Source organism: Drosophila innubila, assembly GCF_004354385.1.
Source record: "Drosophila innubila isolate TH190305 chromosome 2R unlocalized genomic scaffold, UK_Dinn_1.0 1_C_2R, whole genome shotgun sequence".
NCBI classification, from domain to species: domain Eukaryota; kingdom Metazoa; phylum Arthropoda; class Insecta; order Diptera; family Drosophilidae; genus Drosophila; species Drosophila innubila.
The window spans coordinates 14,965,652-14,990,167 of NW_022995374.1; the positions used below are offsets into that span (position 1 = coordinate 14,965,652).

The window sequence follows — 24,516 nt, forward strand, 5'->3', positions numbered from 1 at the left end:
CAAGGCCGTTTGTTGACGTCCACGCTGGTCGGACAAACCTGATGAAACCGACAACGTCGGCGACGGCGACGGCCCAACAAAATAGAAGAAATTGCTCTGCGTTGCGAGCGTGTTACAAAATGTGGTTTAGACCGACATAATTATGGCCCAGAGTGCTACGTGTATGATTACACACACATTTTGTTCGCTGGCGGAACTACGCAACGAGATGACTGGCAAATGGGCATCCAAGTTCTCTCTCTCTCTTTCTCACACACACACTCTCTCGCTCTCTGCCTCTCTCTCTCTCTCTCTCTCTACTCGTATTTCTCCCTCGGCAGTACATTAAAATTTGTCTGTGGGTCAGCTGGCTATTAAAACAAATTTGTTGCGCCTTGATTTAATGCGATAAAATGATATCGAGATTGCCGACAGAAACCAGTTCAATTTTGGCTTGAGGAAAGCGTCTTAAATAGTTCTAGTTCTCGCACAGCAAATCAGAAAAATTTCAACGACTTGATTATGCTGAACTTATGCTAATCACAACGCCTTTTAGTGAGCCTTTGACGATGCGACGACAGCGCTCAATTACGTCAGCTTAGCGGCACGAGACCCATAACCTATAGAATCTATGGCCCCAGTCATTATCTCCATGGGGCCCAATAATCATATGCATATCCGCTTTTACGATGGGGGCCATCACACCACGGGGTGCAGTCAAAACAATCAGTACGAAATGGTTCATTGGGTTAGCATAGTCAATTACAGGGTATACTTAAATTGAAAATTTGGAGAGTTTACAAAGTAAAGAATGAAATTTTTATACTGACGAGTTAGTTTGGAATACCCTATAGTGCTAAATAGAGGATTACAGGATATACGAAAATTTTAAAACTAGTTTAGATTTTTTATATGGTATAAAGAAATTTCGAAATTTGCTAAAGTGAAAAATTATAAAAAAAACTATAAAACTGAGAAGTGGCTTAGCATGCCCTATAACGCGAAGGCTTTACAGGGTATGTATAATCATTTCAATTTTACCAACAGTTTGGATTAATCTAAGCAAGAAGCTCATGGAAGCACACAAAATTTACTCGAACGTGAGCTTTATCTCTAAACTCACTTGAACTGATTGGGAATTCTAAATTACATAAATCTTTTATAGATTTAAATATTTTATAGATTTTAATCTTGCTATGATGCAAAAACATCTACTGATAATCCATAAAATTAGTATAGCATTACATTAAATTAATAGCTTTATTTTCCAAACAATGCTGAGTATCTTGTAGTCGAATTGTGAGACTGTTGTTCAGTGTCATTCTTAATGTTCGTTCTTGGCTTTTTGGTGGCAATCTTGTACGCATACGGTAGCTTAAACACATTTGTCAACCTAGCTGATTAATATAGCAGCAATGGAACTTGATCTGAACATGTTTTAAGAATCCATTTACAACTTTTATAGATTTAATGGGCATTTTGGCACCACAACCACTCGCAGACATTTTCAATTTTTCCGCTACTGCCTTTGGTATTTGCTTAATTCAATGAACAACTCTCGTATTCTAATTAATTTTAACCAAAAATGTAATTTAATTATCTAACATTTTCGACAACAAATACTAAATGTGAAACAAATTCAAGAAATACAAAAATATTCCGCTGGCAACAAAATAGTTCTGACAATGCCAAAGACTTTAGTTCCGTTTGTCATAAAACTGCCGGTAAAGATGAAATTTGATTATATATTATGTGATTGGCTATTTAGTTTTATAGTTTTGTTGTCTTCACCCACATTTTGCTTTTTTGGATGAAGCTTTTTAAATTATCAAATTTTTTAAATGTTTCCCAAACTAATTTTGAAAAACCAATTGTTTAGCGCTTTGTGATATACTCCATTATGTTAAAACAATTTTCAGCTTTAGTAGGGTATTATTATTATATACTCAATCAGGTCTAAGAGGGTATTTAGAATTCAGCAGCCTTATTGTTATAATACCTATTATCATTATTGAGCTCCTGTCTAAGCTTTATTAATTATTCTTTTGTTATTTGCTGTTGCTTAAGAACAGGATTCTAATAAGAACAGTTTATCATATCATCTAACGGTCAATCAATCTTATCATATCTTGATGCCTAGATCAAGTGAAAGGAGTCTGACGTCAACTTTAATTATAGCTTATGCTGATTCACTCAAAAATTATATGTATCATAATAGTTTAACCACAAATATCATAATCACTGCAACGGAAAGACACATGAGTAAACCCTCAACCTCCATGCATTCTTCAACATAAAATCGTAGCCAAAAAACCAAATGACCTAGGCCTTTGTTATGGATAGTTCAATAACCCAATAGATATTGTTATACTTCTAGCTAAATAGCAATAAATGAATATGATTCATAGATAGTTGTGAAATGTTTTTGTGAAATATTAAAGATTAATACTCAAAGTATTTCTAGCTTGAGCGGAGAACGGATATGGTTTATAGAAAGCTCTAGGCTAGAATATTATAAGTATTTATATGTATAACTAGAAAATATGTTTTAATCTTACATAATTTAAGCCAAACTTGTTTTGTATAATTCATATTAACTTAAGATTATTTTTTATTTAAATACGTATTTTATTTTAATTCTGGAATTTCTAGCATTAATTTAGTTAAATGCCCAAAACCGGTAAGAGGCAAATAACTTGTTCTGATTCTAGGGTCCATATATGTATGTTTGTACCCGTATCGCGGGTCAGTTAAAACGCATTTTATAAACATAGCCTTAACATATGTTATAGAAAAAGATGTATAGGATTGTTATGCCAATTGAGAATATAATTACTGGTTAAATATTTCAGTTAGATCCATAATTTAGACAAACATGCTGCCATCATTTTCACAGCTCTGCGAATTATTGAATGTATTATTTAACTAAATTTTTTTTTTTTAAATCAGGAATTTCTAGCTAATATTTGGTTAAAATAAAAATGCCGCAAAACCTGTATAAGGCGATGATACTCTAATAAATATTTATATACTCAATAACATGTTGTGGCATGCTAAATATACGGAATAGAAGATGTCCAAGGGTCTGAGTACTGCTTCTATATTCACTCTCACTTTGTGAATGCACTCATTTATGAATGGCATTGTTGGAATCTATTTACAGGTATAATAATAATAGCCCAAATCGAATGCTTGAACCACATTGAACCACAAAAGAAAGACTGTTATGCGTTAATTATAATGTGCATTTGATTTGCGAATCAGACTGCTATTGACCCGACACTCCAATTGTCCAACTGTATGACAGTCCAGTAATTACTCAATAATAGCAATATATTATATATGGCTTTCATCAGTGGCATTAGGGCGGCTCAGGCCTCAGGTCTTTCGACTGGCCCAATAAAAACAAACCGCAACCTCAGACAATAGAAAACTCGATCAGAGTTTGTTGCAATCCCGATAAAAAGAAAAAGAGTGTTCAGTAATAAAATGATAAGCCATAACTATGACTTGCAGTTGATTGAAGGCGAATTGCTAAAACTTTTGGATGCTGCTGGCATTATCAATAGATACGAGTATGGTACTTATAATCAGTAGCTCTCACACCTGATCAAGTGATTTGCAGAAAGTGCGAAATTTGGATGCTACCTTGACCTGCTTCAGCATTTGTCTAACTAAATCAAGCAGAACGCTCTATAAATGAAATGTGACCTCATTAATTAATTATTAATTGTTAACAAGTGATCATATCAGAAACTCATCTCTGTTGAGCTTTGCAAAAACCCCATTTTATAATTAGCAAGGCCTTAAAGTGTTACGAATTTTACGAAAATAAATTGTATTATAGTTCGTTGCAACACAAACTGTGTTTTTTTTTTGTTGGTGTTACGGTTTCAGTTGATACCACATAACATATTCGTAGTCTACAATACTTTAAGTTGGTAGCTTAATTTCTCCATGCTTTGTGATGTTCAACTGGGTCTTGACTTCATTTTGTTGTATTATTTTTGTGTTTGTTGAGGGCCTCATTTGGGGGTCTCTTTTGGCTGGAAATGATCAATATTAAAGTTTGTTAATTAATTGTTTTGTTTATCTTGTTTAGTCTATTCGCATCTCGACAAAATCATCAACAACTTCTGGCCAATGTTTGTCTATGAATCAACCATGTCTATAAGCAAATGTGGCAATGACTTTGCGTTGTCTGTGACGTTTCTGTTAGAACATCTACCCGGATTTTGTTGGCGGCATTAATTGCTAGCCTTTAATGCGTTGGAATTTAATTGTTTCCCAGCAACAATTTTTGCGTGTATAAAAAATACAAATAATACTCGTAATAAAAACGCCAAAAGGAAACTGCGGGCTCGCTGTGCAAAAATTATTCTGGCTTTGACAAATTGCCTGTTTCATTAAATTGAATTACCGTATAGAATGTGAATAATCATAATAAAATATATTTGCCTAATTCTTCCAGCTGAAAAAAATCAATTAGCTGCTGGTCTTAAAATTTAATCCAAACAACGCTTAAAATGCAAAATAGCTCAAAGAATACACTAACAAAAAGATAAAAAAAAATAACCAGAGACAAAGAGAAACAACAACAAAGCGGAAAGACTTTCAGAATAGCTGTACTAAAAGCCCAAGAAGCGCTGCGTCTCCGCTGCCGCTGCTTCTGCTCTGCTCTGGTGAGCATGCACGCCCGCACTGCCAGCCAGCGTTGCCACTCTGCAAGATTTTCCTCTCACTGTTGCTCCCTCGTGCTCTCTCTCTGAGAGCGCGCTGCCAACGAAAGTGAGCAAGCGCAGCGCCGCGACGTTGGCGTCAGCAGCGTAGCATCTGCTGCTGCTGGTATTGTCGTCTTCTGCTTAATTCCACTTGTTCGCATCTTACAGCTGCGTCGACGTCGACGTCAACGCCGACGTCAAGCTATTGTATTTCGCTGTGCTGCTTGGGTGCTGTGCGCCAGAAGCTGCGACGCTGACGGCGACGCTGGCGCTTCCGAACGTTTGCTGGGCCGCATATAAAAACGACGAACTTGGTAAAAATATTCACAATCATATTGAAGTATTGAAGTTGTACGTGCGTTCACCATTCCGTTCAGTTTTTGCGAGTTTTAAAAAACTATATACAAATAAAAATATTTAAGTGAGTGATCAGACTTAACCTTATTAATAATAAAAACAAGAGACACTTTCTATAAAAATAAATAAATAAAATAAATGAACTTTAAATTAAATAAAGACTTTGTGGCGATGTTTGTGAACTAGTGACAAGTGCCAGGCGTAAAGGATAACTAGCAAATATTTCAGTATTTCTATATTATAGATATCTTAAGGATTTTGTAGTACACACACAAATATGCATTTGATTCTCCAGCTCACAGTGTCATTGCAACCGAAATGAACCGTAAATTGTGCCGTGACTTTTGTTTTGTGGTTGAAAATTAAATTCATTTGCGGTTGATTGATTGATGGATGGTTTGATTGATTCAGCTGCCGCTGCCGCTGCCACCACACAGTCATCTCATGCAGTCCCTACCTAACCCAGTCTGCCTGTCTGTCTGTCTATCCGACTGTCCGTCTGTCTGTCTTGGCTGTGCATTGTGTTTAACTCACTTGAAATTTATTTGCTAGAGATGCGATCTGAACTTTGCGCCGTTGTTGCAAAATTGCATGCAGCAACAATAACAACAACAGCAACAACATGAAGAAGACAAACATTTGTTGTTTTAATTTATGTGAAAAATCAGCCACAGAATTCAACAACTAAAACGCTAACCAAACACAAGTTCAGACGGAAGCCACACTTTCCACACACACAGCTTCGAAATTTGCATATGTCCAGGCTGACACCACACTTAGAACCACTGGAACCACTGCCCATTAGAATTTCCGAGTCAAAACAAAGCACTGTGAATTAATTTGCTGCATTTCATTAGCATTCGCAGTTAGTTTATTTGGTTGTTCCAAAAGGAAACAAAAATTGAAAATAAATACAAAAAAAAACGACAAGCAAGTTCGTTGTCTAAGTCTTTTGTTTGGAATTAGCGAAACGCCATGTCCATCAATTCTCTCCCCCTCCGCATTGAAATGTGTGTCAATGAGACATTTCAGACAAAACCGCCTGAAGCCAGAGAATTCCCCAACCAATTATAAATCTGCGCATCAATCAGAGAGAGAAGGAGAAAAAAAATCGTCAATTCTGAGCGCATTAAATACTATATAGAGAAAGTATTAGAAACTCGGCAAAATGCCAACTTTTTAATGAGCGCAAAATCCAAATCGAACAAAGACAAAAAAATAAACAACAAATCGCATAACATATTTTATGCAAATGAGCAACAAAATTTGTTGTGGTAAAACCAAACAAAATTGTGATTTGTTTTTATTTATATATAACCATATCGATATCTATATCTACATATATCTATATGTATATGACATTTGCTTATTTGTTATTTATAGCATTGAGTCATGTTGCCAAAATGTTGGCTTAGTTCTAACATCGATTCGAATATGAATCTTGTTTATGTTTAAAATGCAAATTTTCATGTTCAGCTTTTGCTTTTCATTTAAGAGAGATATTTGAACTTTGAGTCAGCGATCAGGATTTAGCTATATCATAGTTAGACACAAGTTTAAACAGGTCTTGTCAGCACTCAGCTACTATTTGCTGGCATCCTGTCTAAACACATTGAAATCGCGAGTGTCAGCTATGCAAATGAATCACAATCACATCAAGTTTGTCAATTTAGACGCTAACTTGTCAGCTGCCATCAATTATGAAATTGCCGCCAAGATGTGATGCTGAGAACTAACCAAACGACCAAAGACGCCTCTTTGCGTAATCCAAGCGGCCAAACAGCTTGGCCAATGCCTTAATGAATAGACAAAATAGACAAAGAGGCAGACAGACAGACAGACATAACCAACAGATACATCAAGTCTTAGTAGCAGCAGTCGCTGCTTTGTAATTTATCCGACTTAGAATCTTTTGACAAATTGCACAGCAGCCGCATTGCAGGGGGCAACAATAATGTGATTTAACTATACGAGTATGTATAAATAGAGAGATATATACATACGTATATATAGCTTTCTTGGGCATATCTTTTGCAAGTTTTCGGAAGTCTGTTTCGCCAAAACAAGTTGGACTTCTGAAATTCCTTTGCGCAAACAACTTGTAGACAAGCGCCCAACAGGCTGGCCAGTAGACACCCAAAGTAGATTTCGATAGAAGACACCCGAAGTAGACTCCAAGTAGACTCCAGTCGCCAGTCAGGCAGTCTGTCTTGGACTTGGACTCAACATCGACTTGGCAAGTGCCATTTGCCGTGTTAACCAAGTTGTTGTTGCTGTTGTCATGAGCCGGCTCATTGCAATCTCCATAGCAGGCAATCTGCAGCAGCAGCAACAACAGCACCAACAACAACAGCACCAACAACAACAACAGTTACAAGCACAGCGTGTAGGCTGTTTGGGGCCTATCGTCATCATCATCATCGTCTTCGGGGTATCCGGCGCGTGCACTTTTATGGCATTTTGAACGTTCCTGTTGCGAAATTATGTCATCACGATATTTTGCATTTCATTGATCACCAACAATAAAAAAAACAACAACAACAAACAACAGCAGCAAACAAAGTCCGACCGCCAGCTGTTGTTATAGCCGGCCGGCTGAGTATTTGGTCAACAGATTCACAGTCTCAAAATGTAGAATAGCGCTAGTTCACAGTTCTATTTTTAGACAATGGGAATTAATCAGGAATGTCAGAGACGTAAATTTAAATTGGCATCTAGAAGATTCTAAAAGTAGTTCGATCACTTTCTGATAGTTAATTAAAGTATTTAAATATAATTAAGATAAGACAATGTATTTATTTAATATGTAATATATACATTTATATATATTTTGTTTTTTTTTTTTTAATATTTTCCTAAATTCAACTTATCAAAATGAGTTTAATTAATGAAATAAAGCTTTACCAAAAAATATTTTAGTAAAATATAAATTTAAAACTGCATAATACTTGAAAGAAATAAAGTCTACAAAATCTAATTAAATATATTATTTTTTTTACACTTCAATTTATCTAATCTTTTGTCTAATTTTATTTTTATACAGGGAGGAAAATCTGTAAATCAAGAAATTAAACGACATGTCACGGTTTCGAAACCTGATCCTGCCATCGGCAATGCTGCTGCTGCTGGCCATGCAAGGTGCCGTTGATGCCAGCTACAGTACGAACATGTTCCTCAATGGCCAATACCAGAATGAGATCAAAGAGCAGCCCGAAACGCATTTCTCGGTAAATCCGGCATCGAATGTGTTCCTGCATCATGCGGTGATCAGTCGACAGGCATCGCCATTCCAGGCGCCAACATATCTGCCGCCGCTGGAGCAGCTCAAGTGCGGCAACGGGCAGCAGTGTGTGCGCCAGGATCAGTGCATCAATGGCTACTACAGTCAGCAGCTGCCAAAGATTCAGGTAAGCAAAGAGGTTTCGCTTTGAATGGAGGCATTAAAGTGCAACAGGTGGCGGGAAGGGAAGGAAGGGGAAGGGAGGGGAACACGCTAGTCAATTGCATAATGCGCATTGATTGTGTCTGGCTTGGATTTACCCGACGTTCATGAAATATACGAGTAAATTGTGGCAGACGCTTGACAAGCTGCCGGCAACCAACAGACAAAAGCCCAACAACAACAACAACAATAACAGCAACAAAAATAAAGAAACCACAATATTAAAAGCCTGTCTACGACCGGATAATATTAAAAATATGGCAATGCGCTTGATTAGCCCGATCTGATCAGCATTTCTGCAGTTGCTCTTGTTGTCGTTGTAGTTGTTGTTGTTTGGCACAGTTACCGTTATTTTCCGGTTTGTCAGCGGGGGAATGGGCTAAGGAGTGGGGGGGAGGGTCCATTTCGTAATACTCGTAACAGAGCGCGCGTAGCCGAAATAAAAAGTGAAGTTCATGTTTAATTGCCGAGCATCCAAGAAAAGATATTTATGTAAATACCAAAAAAAAAAAAGTTGTTATGCTCAGTTTTGCATATGCACTGTACCTCATAAATAACAACAACAATGCATACAATTGAAGCACCTGCAACAGTCACGAGTCCCTTACAGTTGCTTCCTCATAGCCTGTCTCGACACAAAACCGCCAAGAGATCAGCTTTTGTGCTGATTGTTATGCTTTTAAGCGCGGCTTTGATAACTTATTTTTGCAGCTAACAAAAGACTTGGGCAACAAACTTGCTGCTCTTTAAACAGCCTATCAAGGTGTGACTATGTGTGTGTGTGTGACTGTGTGTATGTGTGCCTATAAAGTATGCATTTTATTTTGCGCTTACATTGCAAAACCAACTGAATTATGTTTTTTAATTAAAAATTATTGAAGACGATATGTTTGCTGACGACGTCGACTTCGACGTCAGCTGAAGAAGCAGCAGCAGCAGCAGCGACGTCGACAGCGTTCGCCTCAAGTGCACATTTGACCCATTGACCAACGACGACAAGTTTGGCAAGTCGAAAATAACAACAAATGCAATTTTATTGATGACAAACTTAATTACGAACACAAGTAAGAAGTCTAGGAATGCGATTAAATTATTAACTCACAAATACCCTGTAATTAAAGAAGTAAGAGAAAGAGAGAGATAATAAAAAATTCCTAGCATAAATAAGAAGCCAACTTCTGTTAAAGTTGACTTAGTGCTCGACTCAGAAATATCCTGTTTAAATAAGAGAAAGTTGACAGTTTCTTGTTAATATATTTTAGATAGTTCTCTAAATTGCTAAAAGATACAGATGCGAATGAATGAAAAAGAATGCTAAAAACTTTTTCTGCTCTCAAATGGACTTTTATAACTTTTAAATGTTTTTTATGTGAAGCATTAAGTGTTATAATAAATTAAAAATTTAATTAATTAGCAAAAGCGTTTAATAAAATATGATGTTAATTTATAAATCATATGAGATGAACGCTTAGTATTCTAAAATGTTAGAGCCAAATTTGTGTGAAGCACAAGAGATGTTGATGAGCCGTTACTAATAAGGCTTAATTTAGTGCGTGCCAAAATGGGCAGCTCAACTAGACAAGTTGGCCAATTTAAGTGTTTAACTTAGAGCAATGAACCTGAATATTGTGAGAATACGGCCATTAATAGACGTAATTAAGAGCTGAGCTGAGGTAAGCTGTTGAGTGATTAAATTAATTGAGATGATTTGAGCTGAGCTTCAATTAGCAATTAAATTAATTAAATGTTAATCAATCAAAATGTATCTGCACCTAAATATACGTATGTGTATCTGTTTCTGTAACTAGTAGCTTTGGCTAAATATTTGCTGAGTCAACTCAATCATAAAACAAACACTTGTCGCGTGGGCGTCTGTCATGTCGCTGACTCAGCGCTGGCTGTGTTGGCCAAATTGGGGAAACCAGCTAACAGCTAACAGCTAACGAGCAACAGCTGTCCGTGTTAACTTGACTTTGACATAGTCAAACAGAGCAAGTGGACAAAACTGTTTGCATTTCCTGAGCAATTCACAGTCAAATGTTAAACGCAATCCAATTTTGGACAATGGAATTTATACGATCTTCTTTGCGAATTCTTCTCATTAACGCGAATTATTATTATTGTTATTGTTAGCACATGGCGTGCCAAAGCTCTTAAATCAATAATCAAACAAGCAACCAAATATTTGCTCAACAGCAGTCAGATTATTGCGCACACTCTCAATTAAAATAAAATATAAAAAGCGAAAACAAAAACAATTCTCAGCACGATGATGTCAAATGCTGTGATTATAATTTATTTTTATCTTTTTCGTAGATTCAGAATTTACGTCTGGAATATCGCATGTTCCGTTTGTTTAAGGGTTTAACAACCTATGCGTCAAAATCAGAATTTATTTCCAAAGCTCAAATTTAATTTCTCATCCGGCTTGACGGGAATAGTTTAAATAAGTCTCGCTTAGAACATATGGTGTTTGCACGTGCGTACTCATTATGATAATACTTATTATGAAGAGCTCAAAACTTCTAAAATATACTAAGCCAAGAACTATATTTATAAAAGATTGAGATTTCATGTAAACGAGTTAGATTTGCATAAGCTTACTTTCAATTAAAGTGAAGCTTATAAATAATATAGTGCTTTACAGTCATTTGATTTTATAACTCATCATAAAGCTGTTCCCCGAACGGATTGATTGTTACCATGCAAATGTGCCCTTTCGAGAGACTATCGAGAACTAATGTTCTTGACAAGAATTTCTTGTTTTCCATGCGTTGACCATTTGAGCGTTTCCAGTGAGCAGTATTTTTATTTCATTTATTTATTTTTTTATTATCCAAGGTCGATTAGTTCGATATATATAATTTAAAATGTGTTTTGCGTCTTTTGGTGAGACTGTAAAATGTGAACATAAATTAGCCAACCATCAATTTGGCTTAAACAGAGAGACAAATAAGCAGCTTGATTGATATTCTTGATATATAGAATCTACTAAGAGACAACGATTAGAGCAGAGTGTGAACTGGTTTGCTTCTGCGGCCTAGGAAATAAGCTCAATTAAGATTAATGGCTCAATCGATGTATTTAGCCATGATTATGCTGCATTTAAAAGTCGCACGGCCAAGTTAATTGATTTGCATAGACATCTTAGCCCGCCTTTGGCTACTGTGAAGAACACCTTGGCCATACTTGAACTCTTGAACTGAAGCCAAGATAACATCATTATTATCATTATTAATTTGCAATTGTTCAGCTGAACGAAGATGGCAAGCAAATTAGTTAGCAGAGGCGTTACGAAGGTTTCATTAGAACATCGTAAAACCGTTGAACGAAGGCGGCAAAGTTCAATGCGAATGCAGCCAGGTTGCAATGCCACAAAAAGAAATAAAACTATGAAAATTAAGAAGATGAAGAACAAGAAGAAGAAGAAGCAGAAGGAGAGGCATGCGGCAGGTTTGGACATTATTTTAACACATCATTTATGCAACTTCAATGGCCGCTTTGCTGACCTTTTGCCAGAGGCGGCAGCAACTGTTGACAACAACAGCAACATGTACAACAACAATAGCAAATGCTGTGGCAGCAGCGTCAACGATCGTTTAGGCCGCTTAATTAATGCCGATGCCAACGAGTGGCAACTTTATGGCTAACAGTGTTGGTCAAGTACGTGGCTACTAAAACACGGTGATTGATTATGCGACAAGGCAACTGGACAGTGTGAGTAAGCTTTGCCACAAACTCCGTCTCATTTGTCAAGTTCGCTGCCTAAGTCATTTGTTTTCTTTTGGCCCACAAAACAATCTAGATATGAAGAGTGTTAAATAACCAGAGAAAACTCTTGTTTAAAGCTGTACAAAACAGAATCTAAGGTTCAATATGTTTATACTAAGAGTTCAATTAAATAGTATTTTAAACCTGATATTATATTCACCTCAAATTTCTTATTTTACTTCCAGAGCTGCAATCCCGAATCGAACATTTGCTGCACCTATCGACCAGCGCCAACGACGACAACAACTAGGAGAACTACAACAACAACCACACCTGTACCATTTGCCACCTGTCCACGTGACTCCGATTGTGTGGCGCCGCAAGATTGTCGCAATGGCGAAATCAGTGCCATCAACTATGTTAAAAAACAGGGGGTAAGTTGTGATCAAAATGACAGACAATTTGTCAGAGACAAACCGTTTAATTGGCTCAAATTGTGCAACACACACAATCACACACAAGAAAGAAATAATCATTAGCGTATCAAACAGTCTCAAGTCTCAAAGAAAAACCATTAGAAAAACAAACAAAAAAAAAAAACAAACAAGCTGCATAAAATCGCATTTTGATGTGCCAATGATGAGAGATGCCCCGAAAACAAAGCGTTCAACAGATCTACGAGTATCTGCGGCAATCGTTGCACATTTCACAAGCACAAGTTGCAGTTGAAAACAAGAAAACAAACAGCCGCAACAATAACAACTAGAGATGCGGCTTATTAGCACACAATTAGTTTACATTTTGAGGCAAAAATATTCTTTTGTTGTTGCTACTGTAAGTAGATGCAAATTGCACTCAAGTTTTGATCTGTTTCTTCTTCTTCTTCTGCTGCTGAGAATGACGAACTGTTCGCGTTCGCAAACTGAGATTGAAATCTGATTTGACATGACATCAAATAGAATTTGTTCAGACATGAGTCAACGTTATGTGGGAGCTACTGAGGAGTGGTGAATTAAGTTTCCAACAGCGAGAACAGCTGGTTCCGGTTAATAGGTATTTGTCAAGTATTTCTGTGCACATTTAAGCATATTTGTTTTTTACTTTAGAAAACATAGGGATATTAATAAAAATGTTTTTAATATCGAAAATATTCAGTAATTTAGCGTTTAATAAAAACAGTTTCTTATTAAAAATGTTTTAACTAAATTATATATGTATTTTATAATAGATATGAGTTTACAAAATTTTTTTTTTCTTTTTCATATAACTTTATAAATGTACATTCCATTTCAAAACTTTGGTTTAATCCAAAGTGTCTTTTCTAATTTCAATGAAATTTTTTTCAGGCAAGCTAAAACTATTACAGTTTCGTCTTTCGTTTTTAGTCAGTTTAAGAATATTTGCGCTTAAATAAGCAACAAAAATTGTGGTTGCCTCAAGCTGCAGTGCATGTGATTAACATACAGTGCAACAGTATCTGGTTTACTCACTTATTGCAATGACATTGCTAGAGTAGGAGCTTGAACTGAAGCTGGAAGTCGGGAGTCAGTGGCAATGTCAAAACGAAAGACTCAGGCAACGAACTTGATGCCGTCAAGTGGCAATCAAGCAATGGAATGCAGTTGAACTTACGGAGTAATGTGCATAAAATGCATTCAAGCCAAAAAAGTGTTAAATTACGGCCTACCAGAATAATAAGAGAGGAACAGAGAGCGAGAGGGAGTGGGAGAGAAAGGTTTAGAGTGAGAGAGGGATGGCAAGTGAGACTTGATACAGGACAGAGTTGATGCTGGCGCTGGCATTGCAATTGCATAATTTGTTTACATGCAATGGCCAACAAAACGGGTCAGTTGCGTAGCAGTTGTTGCTGTTGCACGCAAAAAAGCAAGTGAATTATGTTGCAGCAGACTGCAGTCTGTGGCAGCAGCAGCAGCAGTTGCAGCCACGCACTTAAAACTGAGATCGTTTCACTCAGTTGATGTTTTGCTTTTCAGTCTTTATTTTTTTTGTTTTGCACTCTGCTCATTTCGGTGGGTCACAGCCTCATAATTTGCCAGAGAAGCTAAGAAAGAGAGAGAGAGAGGGAGGGGGAGAAGCGTCTCAGGCCCAGTGCCAGCGACAATTACGCACCCAGAAAGTGCCTCGAACTCGTTAAGTTATGCAGGCATTGACGCCAATTGCGTGGCATGCTACAAAATGCACGCTGGGGACAACAAACAACAAACAACAACAACAACCACAAAGTGCAGCTGTAGAGTTGAACCAGTTGGGGCAACGTTGTATTCCCCCCTAATTTACAAGAGTGCGAAGAGGCAAAAATAACTTAAGTAGTTTAACAGTGAAAAATGCGCGGAATTCAACGTTGCAAGGTCGTTCGTGCCAAGCAAACAGGCGCTCCAGTGTTGCCAGATTGCATTCAGCAAGTAGGGCAATGCGGCTGACACTTGGAGAGGAGACCTAGGCCAACTCTCATGCTCTCCCACTCGGAGTCGGAGCTTGTAATGCGCATATCTGATCAATTAATGTTTACATGCGGCAGACATACCAACGCATGCCACATGCCACACAATTTCTGCCATATCGGCTATTGACCGTGCTGACCTTTAAGCTCAGCATTTGCCAAGCTGATTGATAACACTTGCAATATTAATGGATGCCTCAACTGAATGGAAGCAACAGGGGAACAGGATACAAAGGGGCAAAGAGGCAAGGAGGCTAAAAGGCAACTCTATGTATGTCGTCGTATAATTATGCTAATGATTTGACGCATATTTTCATTATGGCCATTTATCATTTAAGCTGCTGTGCATGTTGCATGTTTTACATTTGGTAACATGCCGAACATTGCGTGAACTCAACTTTTTTAAATTACCCCTCCCATCTTCTTTTACTCCTTAATTTTTCATACATTTTGTTGTTGTTGATTTTTAGTTCCAGTTCGAATGTAATTTATGTAAAACGAAATGTTTTCCCGAGCCGGTTTAACACTTGCAACTTTGACAAATTTTTAAGCTCGGCTTAAACCTTGTTTATTGACATTATACATATTAAATTATGTATCTGCAATTTATTGCAACCCCAAAAAAGAGAGAGAGACGCTTCAGCACCTAAATAAGTAGCTTAAAGATTGCAGCACAATGTTATGCAAATTTCTTATGCATTTAAATTTATAAAGATTTCTAAACTGATTTTATTTACAGTCAAAAAATTTATAAAAAAGGCAGGTGGCAAGTTGTAAACTTTCTTTAAGAGACATTAGTTTTATCTTGTAGATAATTATTCCCTTAGAGCTAGCGCAATGAAACAATACAACTAAATGCCTTTGAGTTTATTAAAGCTTATGTTATTTCGAGATTTTCGCAAATCGTGGATATTTAAATTCAATTTACATTAGCTAGTAATTGTAATTATAAAAGATTCTCTTATTAGAAGTTATAAATTTAAAATAATTATTTCAAACAAACCAAATGTTACTCATATAGTTATATTCATTTAAATAAATAGCCCGAGCCGAAGGACCAAGTAGCTAGTGCTCATTAAATAATTATTTACTTTATTAATGTATACTAGGCATAATTTTATAACTAAATAAATAAATAATGTACTTCAGAATAGAAATTTAGGAAGGAGCTAAAAAATAATATTAGTTTCAACAGGAGCTATAAATATAAATATATATAGTTCATTTAATATTAAGATGATATTAATTGAACAAATCATTTGTTAGTTATTTAAGTGACTGCAGGAAATGGGGCTAATGGTAGAGCGCTAGATTTATAAAGAGGAACCTCATGCATCAACATAATATGCCTAAAAGACTTGACAGTAATAGGAAACCGAGCTCATAATGAAATCTGCGCAAATCATATCCATTAAGCAGCAGCCTGACCTAGCATACCACTTGACATGCATTAGGCTGTTGCTTTGTTTATTTTTTTTATTTTATGTTACCAGCTGTTAATGTTGCGATATTTAAGCTTTTACTGGACATTCAGCTAACTGTCAGTTTGAAGAGCCAAAAAAAAAAAAATACAAACATGAAAAGCGTAAGACAAAACGACAGAAGAAACAAAACAAAAACAAAAGGCTAACTCAGCAAACAGAGCATGTCGTCGAATGCATGCAGAGACAACAACGACAACAACAGCCATAATAATGTTAATAATAATGATGATGATGACGATAATGATAATGATAATGATGACAACGACTATAACAACTTCCAAGGTCTAGGTCGTAGTCAAAGTCGGCGACAGAGAGACAGAGATAGAGAGAGAGAGAGGAAGAGAGAGACACCGTCGGTCAGTCGTTGACAGCGTTAAACATTTATTTGTTGTTGCTCTTGTGTTTTTTTGTTTTGTTTTCTGTCTTTTAGCTATTGTTATTGCTTTCAGTTGTCTTTGGCTTCGTCTCAATCATAATTATTACTATCGATATTAATATTGTTATTGATCGAGTGGGAAAACCAATGCATGCATATGATTATCTATGATTTCTGTTATAGTTACATACTCATATAAATGCACAGACAGACAGACAGACATAATTTATTTGAGTCTTTAATGACACTTTGGCGCTGTCCATTGGCTACATAATTAATAGCTCTGTGAGCCATCCAATTTGGTTGAATTTATTCGCGCGATAAATTAACAATTTTATAGGCGTCTTTGCATTATTTATGGGCTAGAAAAAGCTGCAAGCATAAACAAAAGACTTAAGCGACAAACTTGCGCCATCAAATCTAGTCGCCAGCAGAATGCACTTCAGGGCCGGGCCAAAAACTTGCAGGCAACAAAAAAAAAAATATACAAATCAAAAACAACCACAAAAAGAATTAACAAAATTTGTTGTTTTTATAGGCGCATAAATTGACAAATTCAAAAAGTACAACAGCAACAACAACTGAAGAAGTTGCAACAAGATGCAAGGAATTTATACCTGGTGGTATTTGACACATTAACGCTGTCATAAAAAACAATTTCGTGTTGCCTCTGAATCATTTGTGTCATAAATTTCAATTTAACATAAGGTGCAAGCTGATCACTTGACATTTTCATGAAAAAAAGTTAACGGCAAGGTTTCAATTACAAATTACAGTTGCCTGAAAGCTTCCATAAATGATACAAGGCGAGAGCGCAGAGATTAATCCAAACTTTAATTTTTTAGTGTTTTGTAACACTAGCTATAGTCAAAACACAGAGTGAAAGCATTCATGCATTTAAAAAAAAAAATTTAAATAAGAGTCTATAAAAGTCTCAAAAAATTAAATTATTTGTATGTTTATAAAACTAAAGTACTTAGTTAAAATTATAATAGTATAAAGCCAAAACAATGTTAGCTGCAGGGCTTATATTATTCAAGCTAAGCCCAATTGTAAAGCTAAAAGTTTTTAGAAGTTTCTTTTTTTTCAATTTTTCTAATACTATAACACTTAAAAGTCTTGTGAGCACATTAAAAGCATCCAGTAATCTCTTAGATATATTATAAGCTGATTTTTGAGTTTGGCTTTAGGCTGGTGTCTTTCGCGCCTCAGGTTCAAGCTGGTCAGCTTTGCTTGGTCAGTTCGTTGCCTAAGTCATTTGTTTTTTTGGCCGCCTGTCGTTTACCAATGACATTAAAATAAATTTCATAAAATTTCATATACTTATTGTAATTGCAACATTATTAACAAATTGCAGCATACAACAGGCAACAACAATAACAACAACCAGCGTAGAACTACAGCGAACAAGTTGTATGGCCAACAAAATTTATTAAAAGCATTTTTACGTCATTGTTGTTGTTGTTGTTGCTGTGGCGATTACATATTTTAGCTGTCGCCTGTACAAGTAGTCGCTGCTGTTGTTGTTGTAGTTGTAGTTGTTGTTGTCGCTGTTGTTATCTCGCTGCTGCAAAATGATTGATCATAAGCAAGACAGTGAACGTGACAGTAAGAGTGGAGAGTGGGGGGATAGAGAGTATCAGGTGGAGGGCTGACTGCAACTTGTCATTGATCAACAGCCAAAAGTATAAAAAATGTATACCAGTTCGTGTTGTTGTTGTTGTTGTTGTTGTGGCATTAATGATAACATGTATTACATAAAATTTAATGCGTGCGTCTCTCGATCAATGGTCAGTGAGTGATGTCTACATTAAGATAACATTTGATTAGCGCTTAATTGATGGAAATTATGCTAGAGGGTCAGGCTAATGATAATGATAAGAAATTAAGGGAAGCTGCTCGGAAGGACAACCGCTGCCGTTTGTTGTTATTGTTGTTGTTGTTTTTGTTGCCTTGGAACGGAAGCACATTCGCCATTTAATTATAATTATTAATTTGTCAAGCCGCAAATCTCGACTGATGTCGCATTCGCTTTTCGCTTAATTTTTGACAAATGTGCACATTACTTTGTTGTTGCTGTACGTCTCCCATCGCACACACACACAGAGTGTCACACAACACGCCCCGCAGTAGCAGCTGCCGTCTGTCGTCTGCCTCTTGAATTATGAGTTACAAATTGCGCGAAACAATAAAACAGAAGGTCGCGCTCGTTGTCAACTCGGCCGTGTGAAGAGCTCAGCCACCGCCTGGGATCGGTAACAATTTGAGTGTGTGTGTTTTTTTTTTTGTATTTCTCTCTTCGTGTTTTTTTCTTCTTGCATTTTTCAATTTATTTCTACAATTCGCAATTCTTTTATAGTGGGTGTCTTATGTGTAAACATTACGATTGCGTAAGCATTGAGATTCTAAAAAACTTTATTGCTCATATGCAAATGCAAATACAAGGCGGTTGCAAAAGACAACTAAATTACATGTTGCAAATTCCCAAAATGCAGATAAAAACATCAGATAAATTAAATCTTTTAGAGGTGTTACTTAGCGAGATACAAAATGAAGAAGAAGTCGAAGAACTTTGCAATCGAAATGAGCTTAAAACTGTACAAAATTAAGCATCATCGATATATTTCTTGAGCTGATAAAGTTGCCAGCCTACAAACTTTTTTTTAACAAATAAACAGCTTCTAATCTACAAATTCTTAAATAAACCTATCCAAATCTAAAGGCTTTAGGGTAAGTGTGGTTAAGCGTCTATTTTGTTATTTGATTATTAATTTCTATAATTTCGATAATGCGGCACTTTGATTTGGAAACTGACTAATTGCTCGCTGAATAAACCTGTTAATGCGCACATATATATTCAAATATTTATATTAATTCTATTAATCTGTCTAGACATTATTTATTCAGCTTTTCATAAATGATTTTCAACAAATTATTTAGTCATCATTTATATTTTGTTTTGCTTTTCTGTTTTGTCACGCACCCACAGATTTTGTTGAAAATGTTTTCCGTTTGTCATAACTGTGAAGAGATATTTTAGCATATAAATAAGCAAATTAATAGACAGATTGAGAGTGTGTGTTTTTGTGTGGAGGTGTTGCCATTAAACAAAAGACTTGAGCGACGAACTTAGCGTGCAACATGTGAAAAGGCGGCCACTGAGAGATTGCAGCATGAAGCAGCAATAAATGCTAGAAAACTTTAAAAAAAAGCAGAAGAAGTGTGCAACAACAACAGCAACAACAATTGACAGGCCAATTTAATGATCAGGTAGCTTGCCCCAAGTCAAGTGGTTGCAAAGTCGCCTCGCTGAGTAATTTGAGACGCTACCTCATGGACCTAAACAGAAAAACACGACTTTGGCTTTGCCGCTTGAGTGGTGCAGTGGTGTTAACTTGTGTGCAAAATCGATTCGTTGCAATATTAACTAAATTTTCAATCCCTTCTTTGTTGTTTTTTGTGCAGTCGAATCGTTGTTATGCACCGGAGATTTGTTGCCGTATGCCATCGACAACGCTGACCGAGGATGGTTATATCTTCAATCTGCCCGACAAGACCTTCCCGCTGCCCACCAATCCCACAGTGCCCGCCGTGCGCACCACCCAGCCCGCCTATCGTCCACAGCCGACGACAGGACCAGCACCACGTCCCACCAATGAATATCTGCCACCAACAACCACACGTCGTCCCGTGGTTGACTATTTGCCTCCACAAACCACACGTCGGCCCAGTTACCAACCGCAGCCTACGCAGACGCGCGGCACCTCCCCTCCACGCCCACAGACGACGCAACCACCGTACCGTCCACAGCCCACACAGCCGGCACCCACTCAGCCCGCCTACCGTCCACAGCCCACGCAACCCGCCTACCGTCCACAGCCCACGCAGCCCACACGTCGCCCCACCAACGAATATCTGCCTCCTGTGTCCTCCAACGAGATTCCCCATCGTGAACCACGTCCCACACAGCCACCACGCTATGAGCCCGACCGTGTGCCACAGCCATCCAACGAGAAGCCCGTCTACCGTGGCGAGGATCAGCTCTCCCCTCAGATCTTCCCCACACCCCAAGTCGCCGAACTGCCCAAGCATTTCGCCAAGTGCGCCTCCGCCCTTGTCTGCACCCCTGAGAACTATTGCAATGCCATTGGCGTGCTGAGCGAGACGCCTCTCCAGCTGAGTCCCATGGAGGCTGCCTTCCGTGTGCCCCTCACCGATTGCCTGCTGCCCGAGAGCGGTGCTCCTGGCAAGTGTTGTCGCGATCCCAACTACGTTGATCCCTGGCCCGTCAATCTCGCCGGAGTCTGCGCCACACGCAACAAGCGGTAGGCATCCCTACATAATCCCTATTTGCCGACAATCCTTAAAGCTATCTTTTTTCATCTTTGGCAGCACCAAGCCCACGGGTGTGAAGGATATTGATGCCAACTTTGCTGAGATCCCATGGCAGGCAATGGTCCTGCGCGAGTCGAGCAAGTCCCTGCTCTGCGGTGGTGCCATCATTGGTGATGAGTTTGTTCTCACCTCAGCTAGCTGTGTCCAAGGGTAAGTTGTCCAGATCTGCTCTAGAGAAGGCTGACAATTAATATATACTTTCATCTGAAGCGTGCCCGTTAATGATGTGCGCATCAAGGCCGGAGAATGGGAGCTGGGCAGCACCAACGAGCCTTTGCCCTTCCAGCTGGCCGGAGCCAAGAGCATCGATGTGCATCCCTCATACAATCCATCAAGCAACTCCAATGACATGGCCATCATTCGCTTGGATAAACGTTTCGAGTTCGCCACTCACATTCAGCCCATCTGCATCAGCGATGAGGATCCTGGTGCATCCGAGCACTGTGTGACCACCGGTTGGGGCAAGCAGGCGTTGTCAAGTAAGTTATAATTATAATATAACTTAGATATAATTATAATAATTAATCAGAGATCGGAATAGTGTTTTATTTGTCTAATTGTCTTAATTTATTTAACTAGTTACATTTTTCTAGCTAGCTCAAAAATGTTAATGATGCAAAAATACATCGAAATATCAGAAACAATCTATTTTCACTGAACGGATTTTCAACTTGATTATTTATTTGACGATCAATCAAGTTAATTAAATCGATATTCATGAAGAATCGACAGCTCAACTCTAATTTAAATCAGCATCGAGACTGCAAAATTCTATTACTTCTATCACTGTCAATTTTTTCCATACTTTTCCCATGATTTAAGTTCAAACTATCATAACTTTGTCAAATCTTAACCGATTTCCTGACGGAAGAGCAATTTTCTCATTAATTTTCCTCTATTTTATTTCTGCATTAAAATTGGAAAATTCAATTTATTTTTCCTCACTGTCCAATTATTTCTTACTTTCCTCTTGGCGCTTTTCGAAATATTTTAAATGTCAAAGCTTTTTCAAATCTTAACAAATATTATATATATTTATTTAATAAACGAAAAAAATAATATTTATATTTATATTGAGCATTAATTAAAATATAAAATCATTTGTATACAATTATTAATCCATTGTTCTCTTTTACTTGTAGTTCATGAGGAAGGCGCCGTTATGCATGTGACAGACACCTCGACGCAGGCGCGCAGCGATTGTGGTGCTGATGGCACCGGAGTCTGCAGTGCCACCAAATTCGATGCCTGTGAATTCGATGTGGGCAGCGCGCTCGCTTGCGGCACAGGATCCAGTGTCAAGCTAAAGGGTATCTACAGTGCCGAGTCCAATTGCGGCGAGAATCAATCTGTGCGCTTCTCAAAGCCCGACATCAAATGGATTAACCAGGCGTTTGCTGATCGCAGCAAGCCTTTGCTGCTCAAACGTTTCTAGAGGCGCATAATCAAGTGTACAACAAGCAGATGATGAAGATGATAATAATGATGATGATAACGAGGAATGCATCAAGTAACAGCTCAACTGTTGCGAACGTTTTATTTAGTTGAACTATTTTTAATTTAGCCAACTTTTGCACTGCTCCCCCACACTTTCCCCCTGGACCAGCACCAGAACCAGCACCACGAAAATCAACACCACATCTCCACATAAAATCATGCATGCCAGTTCCCCCCACTTTCTAATTTATTCAAAAACAAGTTGTCCCGTTTAGAACTCTCCCACTTGTTTTTTTAACTGCCAGCAAATTGCTTAAATCTAATTTTCTATTAGTTCAAATAAGCATCAACATTTTCTACTGTTGTATTTGAGTCCAGCAAGTTGTAAAATATTTAATTTTAAGTCTAGATTCTACGGACAAGCTCGATGAAATGCCAATACGGACGAACGACAAACCCCAAAGGATCCACAAAATCCACAACCACAAGCAATGACAACCCCGCCATCTCCCACTTCCCCCCCATAAGAGAAATTGAGATTATAAAAGTATATAATTTTTTTGATTTTTTCTATTTACATTAACTACTCGTACCTAGGCTTAAGATCCTCCCTCACCTTATAGCCGTGCACCTTTCAAGCATATGTAATGAGAGCACACCGATCCCCGATCCAGAGATTTGCAGTTATTTAAAGCTTTTCCTATATCGTAAATCTCGAAATCGTAAATCGTATATATATATATAAATGTATATGTAATATGTTAAACATGTTGTATAAAGTGTCTATGCATCTAAAATTTAGCTTCTTATTTAATTTTTAAATAAAGAGAAATTATTTAGATTATATAAAATAGATGGTCTTTTATTATATTGATATCAGTTTCTGGCCAGATCATAGTTGCTGGTATACCAATTCACAGATGCATCAATTGCCTGCTTAAAGTCTGTAAACTGAAAGTCGGGCAATAACTTTCGTAACTTTGCATTGGATGCCGTCTTCTTGTATTGTCCATCTGCTTTGCTCGTATCACAGACGAGTTTACCCTAAAATAACAATTCATTATTAGATGAAACGTTGTCTTGATAAAAATTTAAACTATTTACCTTAAAGTTAAATGCTTTGGCTATAGCCTCAGCCACATCGTAGATGGTAACCTCCGCCGATTCGTCCACACTCAGTACAATGGGCTCCACACTGTTGTAGTGCCGCAGCACCCAAATCATTAGCTTGGCCAAGTCCAGTGAATAGATGAACTGACGCAATGGCTTGCCACTGCCATAGACTGTAAAGATCTTATCGCTTTCGGGTATTTCCGGCTGCTCGGTGCGCAACTTGTGCATGCGATGGATCATGCCGGGTATAACATGGCTAACCTCGGGCTTGTAATTGTCGTGTGGACCAAAAATGTTGCATGGTATCACAGATGTATACAAATTACCGTACTTATCGTGGTAGGCATGATTCTGTATGTCTATCAGGCGTTTGGCATAGGAATAACCATAGTTGGATCCATGTGGTGGTCCATTGTGCACCATTGTCTCGTCAATGGGATAGCTGGTCTTGTCCGGAAATATGCAGGTGGACAGGCAGGAAACAACCTTTGTGCAGCCATTCTCGTGTGCCGTTTGCAGCACATGATCGTTTATCAGCAAATTGTTGCGCTGCAATTGACAATTGGTATTCATTTTTCACCTGCAACTGTCGTTGACTTACCAAGAAATCCAGATTGTTGTTCATATTGTGAAACAGGCCACCGACCATGGCCGCCAGATGTATCACATGCGTCGGCTGCACTTTGTCAAACAATGCCTGCGTGGCAGCCAGATTCCTAAATTATTTACATCTATTATATTTACTGTCTCGTACACAAAAACAACAACTCACGTTAGATCCGCATCTTTGGAGCCGGCAAAGAACCATTCCTCGTCGGTTGGCGGTTGTTCCTTGATAACAGCTTCCAGGGCTTTGCCAACAAGGCCTGTTCCACCAGTAACTAGCACCTTTTTCATGTTATTAACTCTTGTCTGCGGGCACTTAACGTTTTTATCAACAAGTCCCAAACCGGCTGATTGTGATGCTTCGGGGCTGCCACCCAGTCAAAAAAGCTGGTCCCATAAAAAAATGTTCGATCTGGCAAGTCGTACCATTTTAA

At 37.8% G+C, this 24,516-nt stretch overlaps 2 protein-coding genes across 4 annotated transcripts; one reads left to right on the forward strand and one right to left on the reverse strand.

Moving 5' to 3' along the window:
* Nucleotides 1-5,036: 5,036 nt before the first annotated feature.
* LOC117783837 (inactive serine protease scarface) lies at nucleotides 5,037-23,209 on the forward strand. 3 transcript variants are annotated; one of them, XM_034621386.1, is made up of 8 exons: nucleotides 5,037-5,121; nucleotides 8,101-8,464; nucleotides 12,456-12,644; nucleotides 19,997-20,200; nucleotides 20,240-20,856; nucleotides 20,924-21,076; nucleotides 21,137-21,405; nucleotides 22,069-23,209. In XM_034621386.1, exons 2-8 carry the CDS (start codon nucleotides 8,135-8,137, stop codon nucleotides 22,359-22,361), a joined length of 2,055 nt encoding a protein of 684 aa, XP_034477277.1. In that variant the 5' UTR covers nucleotides 5,037-5,121; nucleotides 8,101-8,134; the 3' UTR covers nucleotides 22,362-23,209. The 3 variants fall into 3 exon arrangements, with proteins under 3 accessions (XP_034477277.1, XP_034477278.1, XP_034477276.1); XM_034621387.1 differs by having other exon boundaries at nucleotides 19,997-20,154; nucleotides 20,356-20,856; nucleotides 22,069-23,207; XM_034621385.1 differs by having other exon boundaries at nucleotides 19,997-20,856.
* Nucleotides 23,205-24,446, reverse strand: LOC117783838 (probable GDP-L-fucose synthase). Its single transcript, XM_034621389.1, has 4 exons — nucleotides 24,249-24,446; nucleotides 24,078-24,192; nucleotides 23,468-24,025; nucleotides 23,205-23,407 (listed from the first exon to the last, which is right to left on the reverse strand). Exons 1-4 carry the CDS (start codon nucleotides 24,371-24,373, stop codon nucleotides 23,240-23,242), a joined length of 966 nt encoding a protein of 321 aa, XP_034477280.1. The 5' UTR covers nucleotides 24,374-24,446; the 3' UTR covers nucleotides 23,205-23,239.
* Nucleotides 24,447-24,516: the final 70 nt, after the last annotated feature.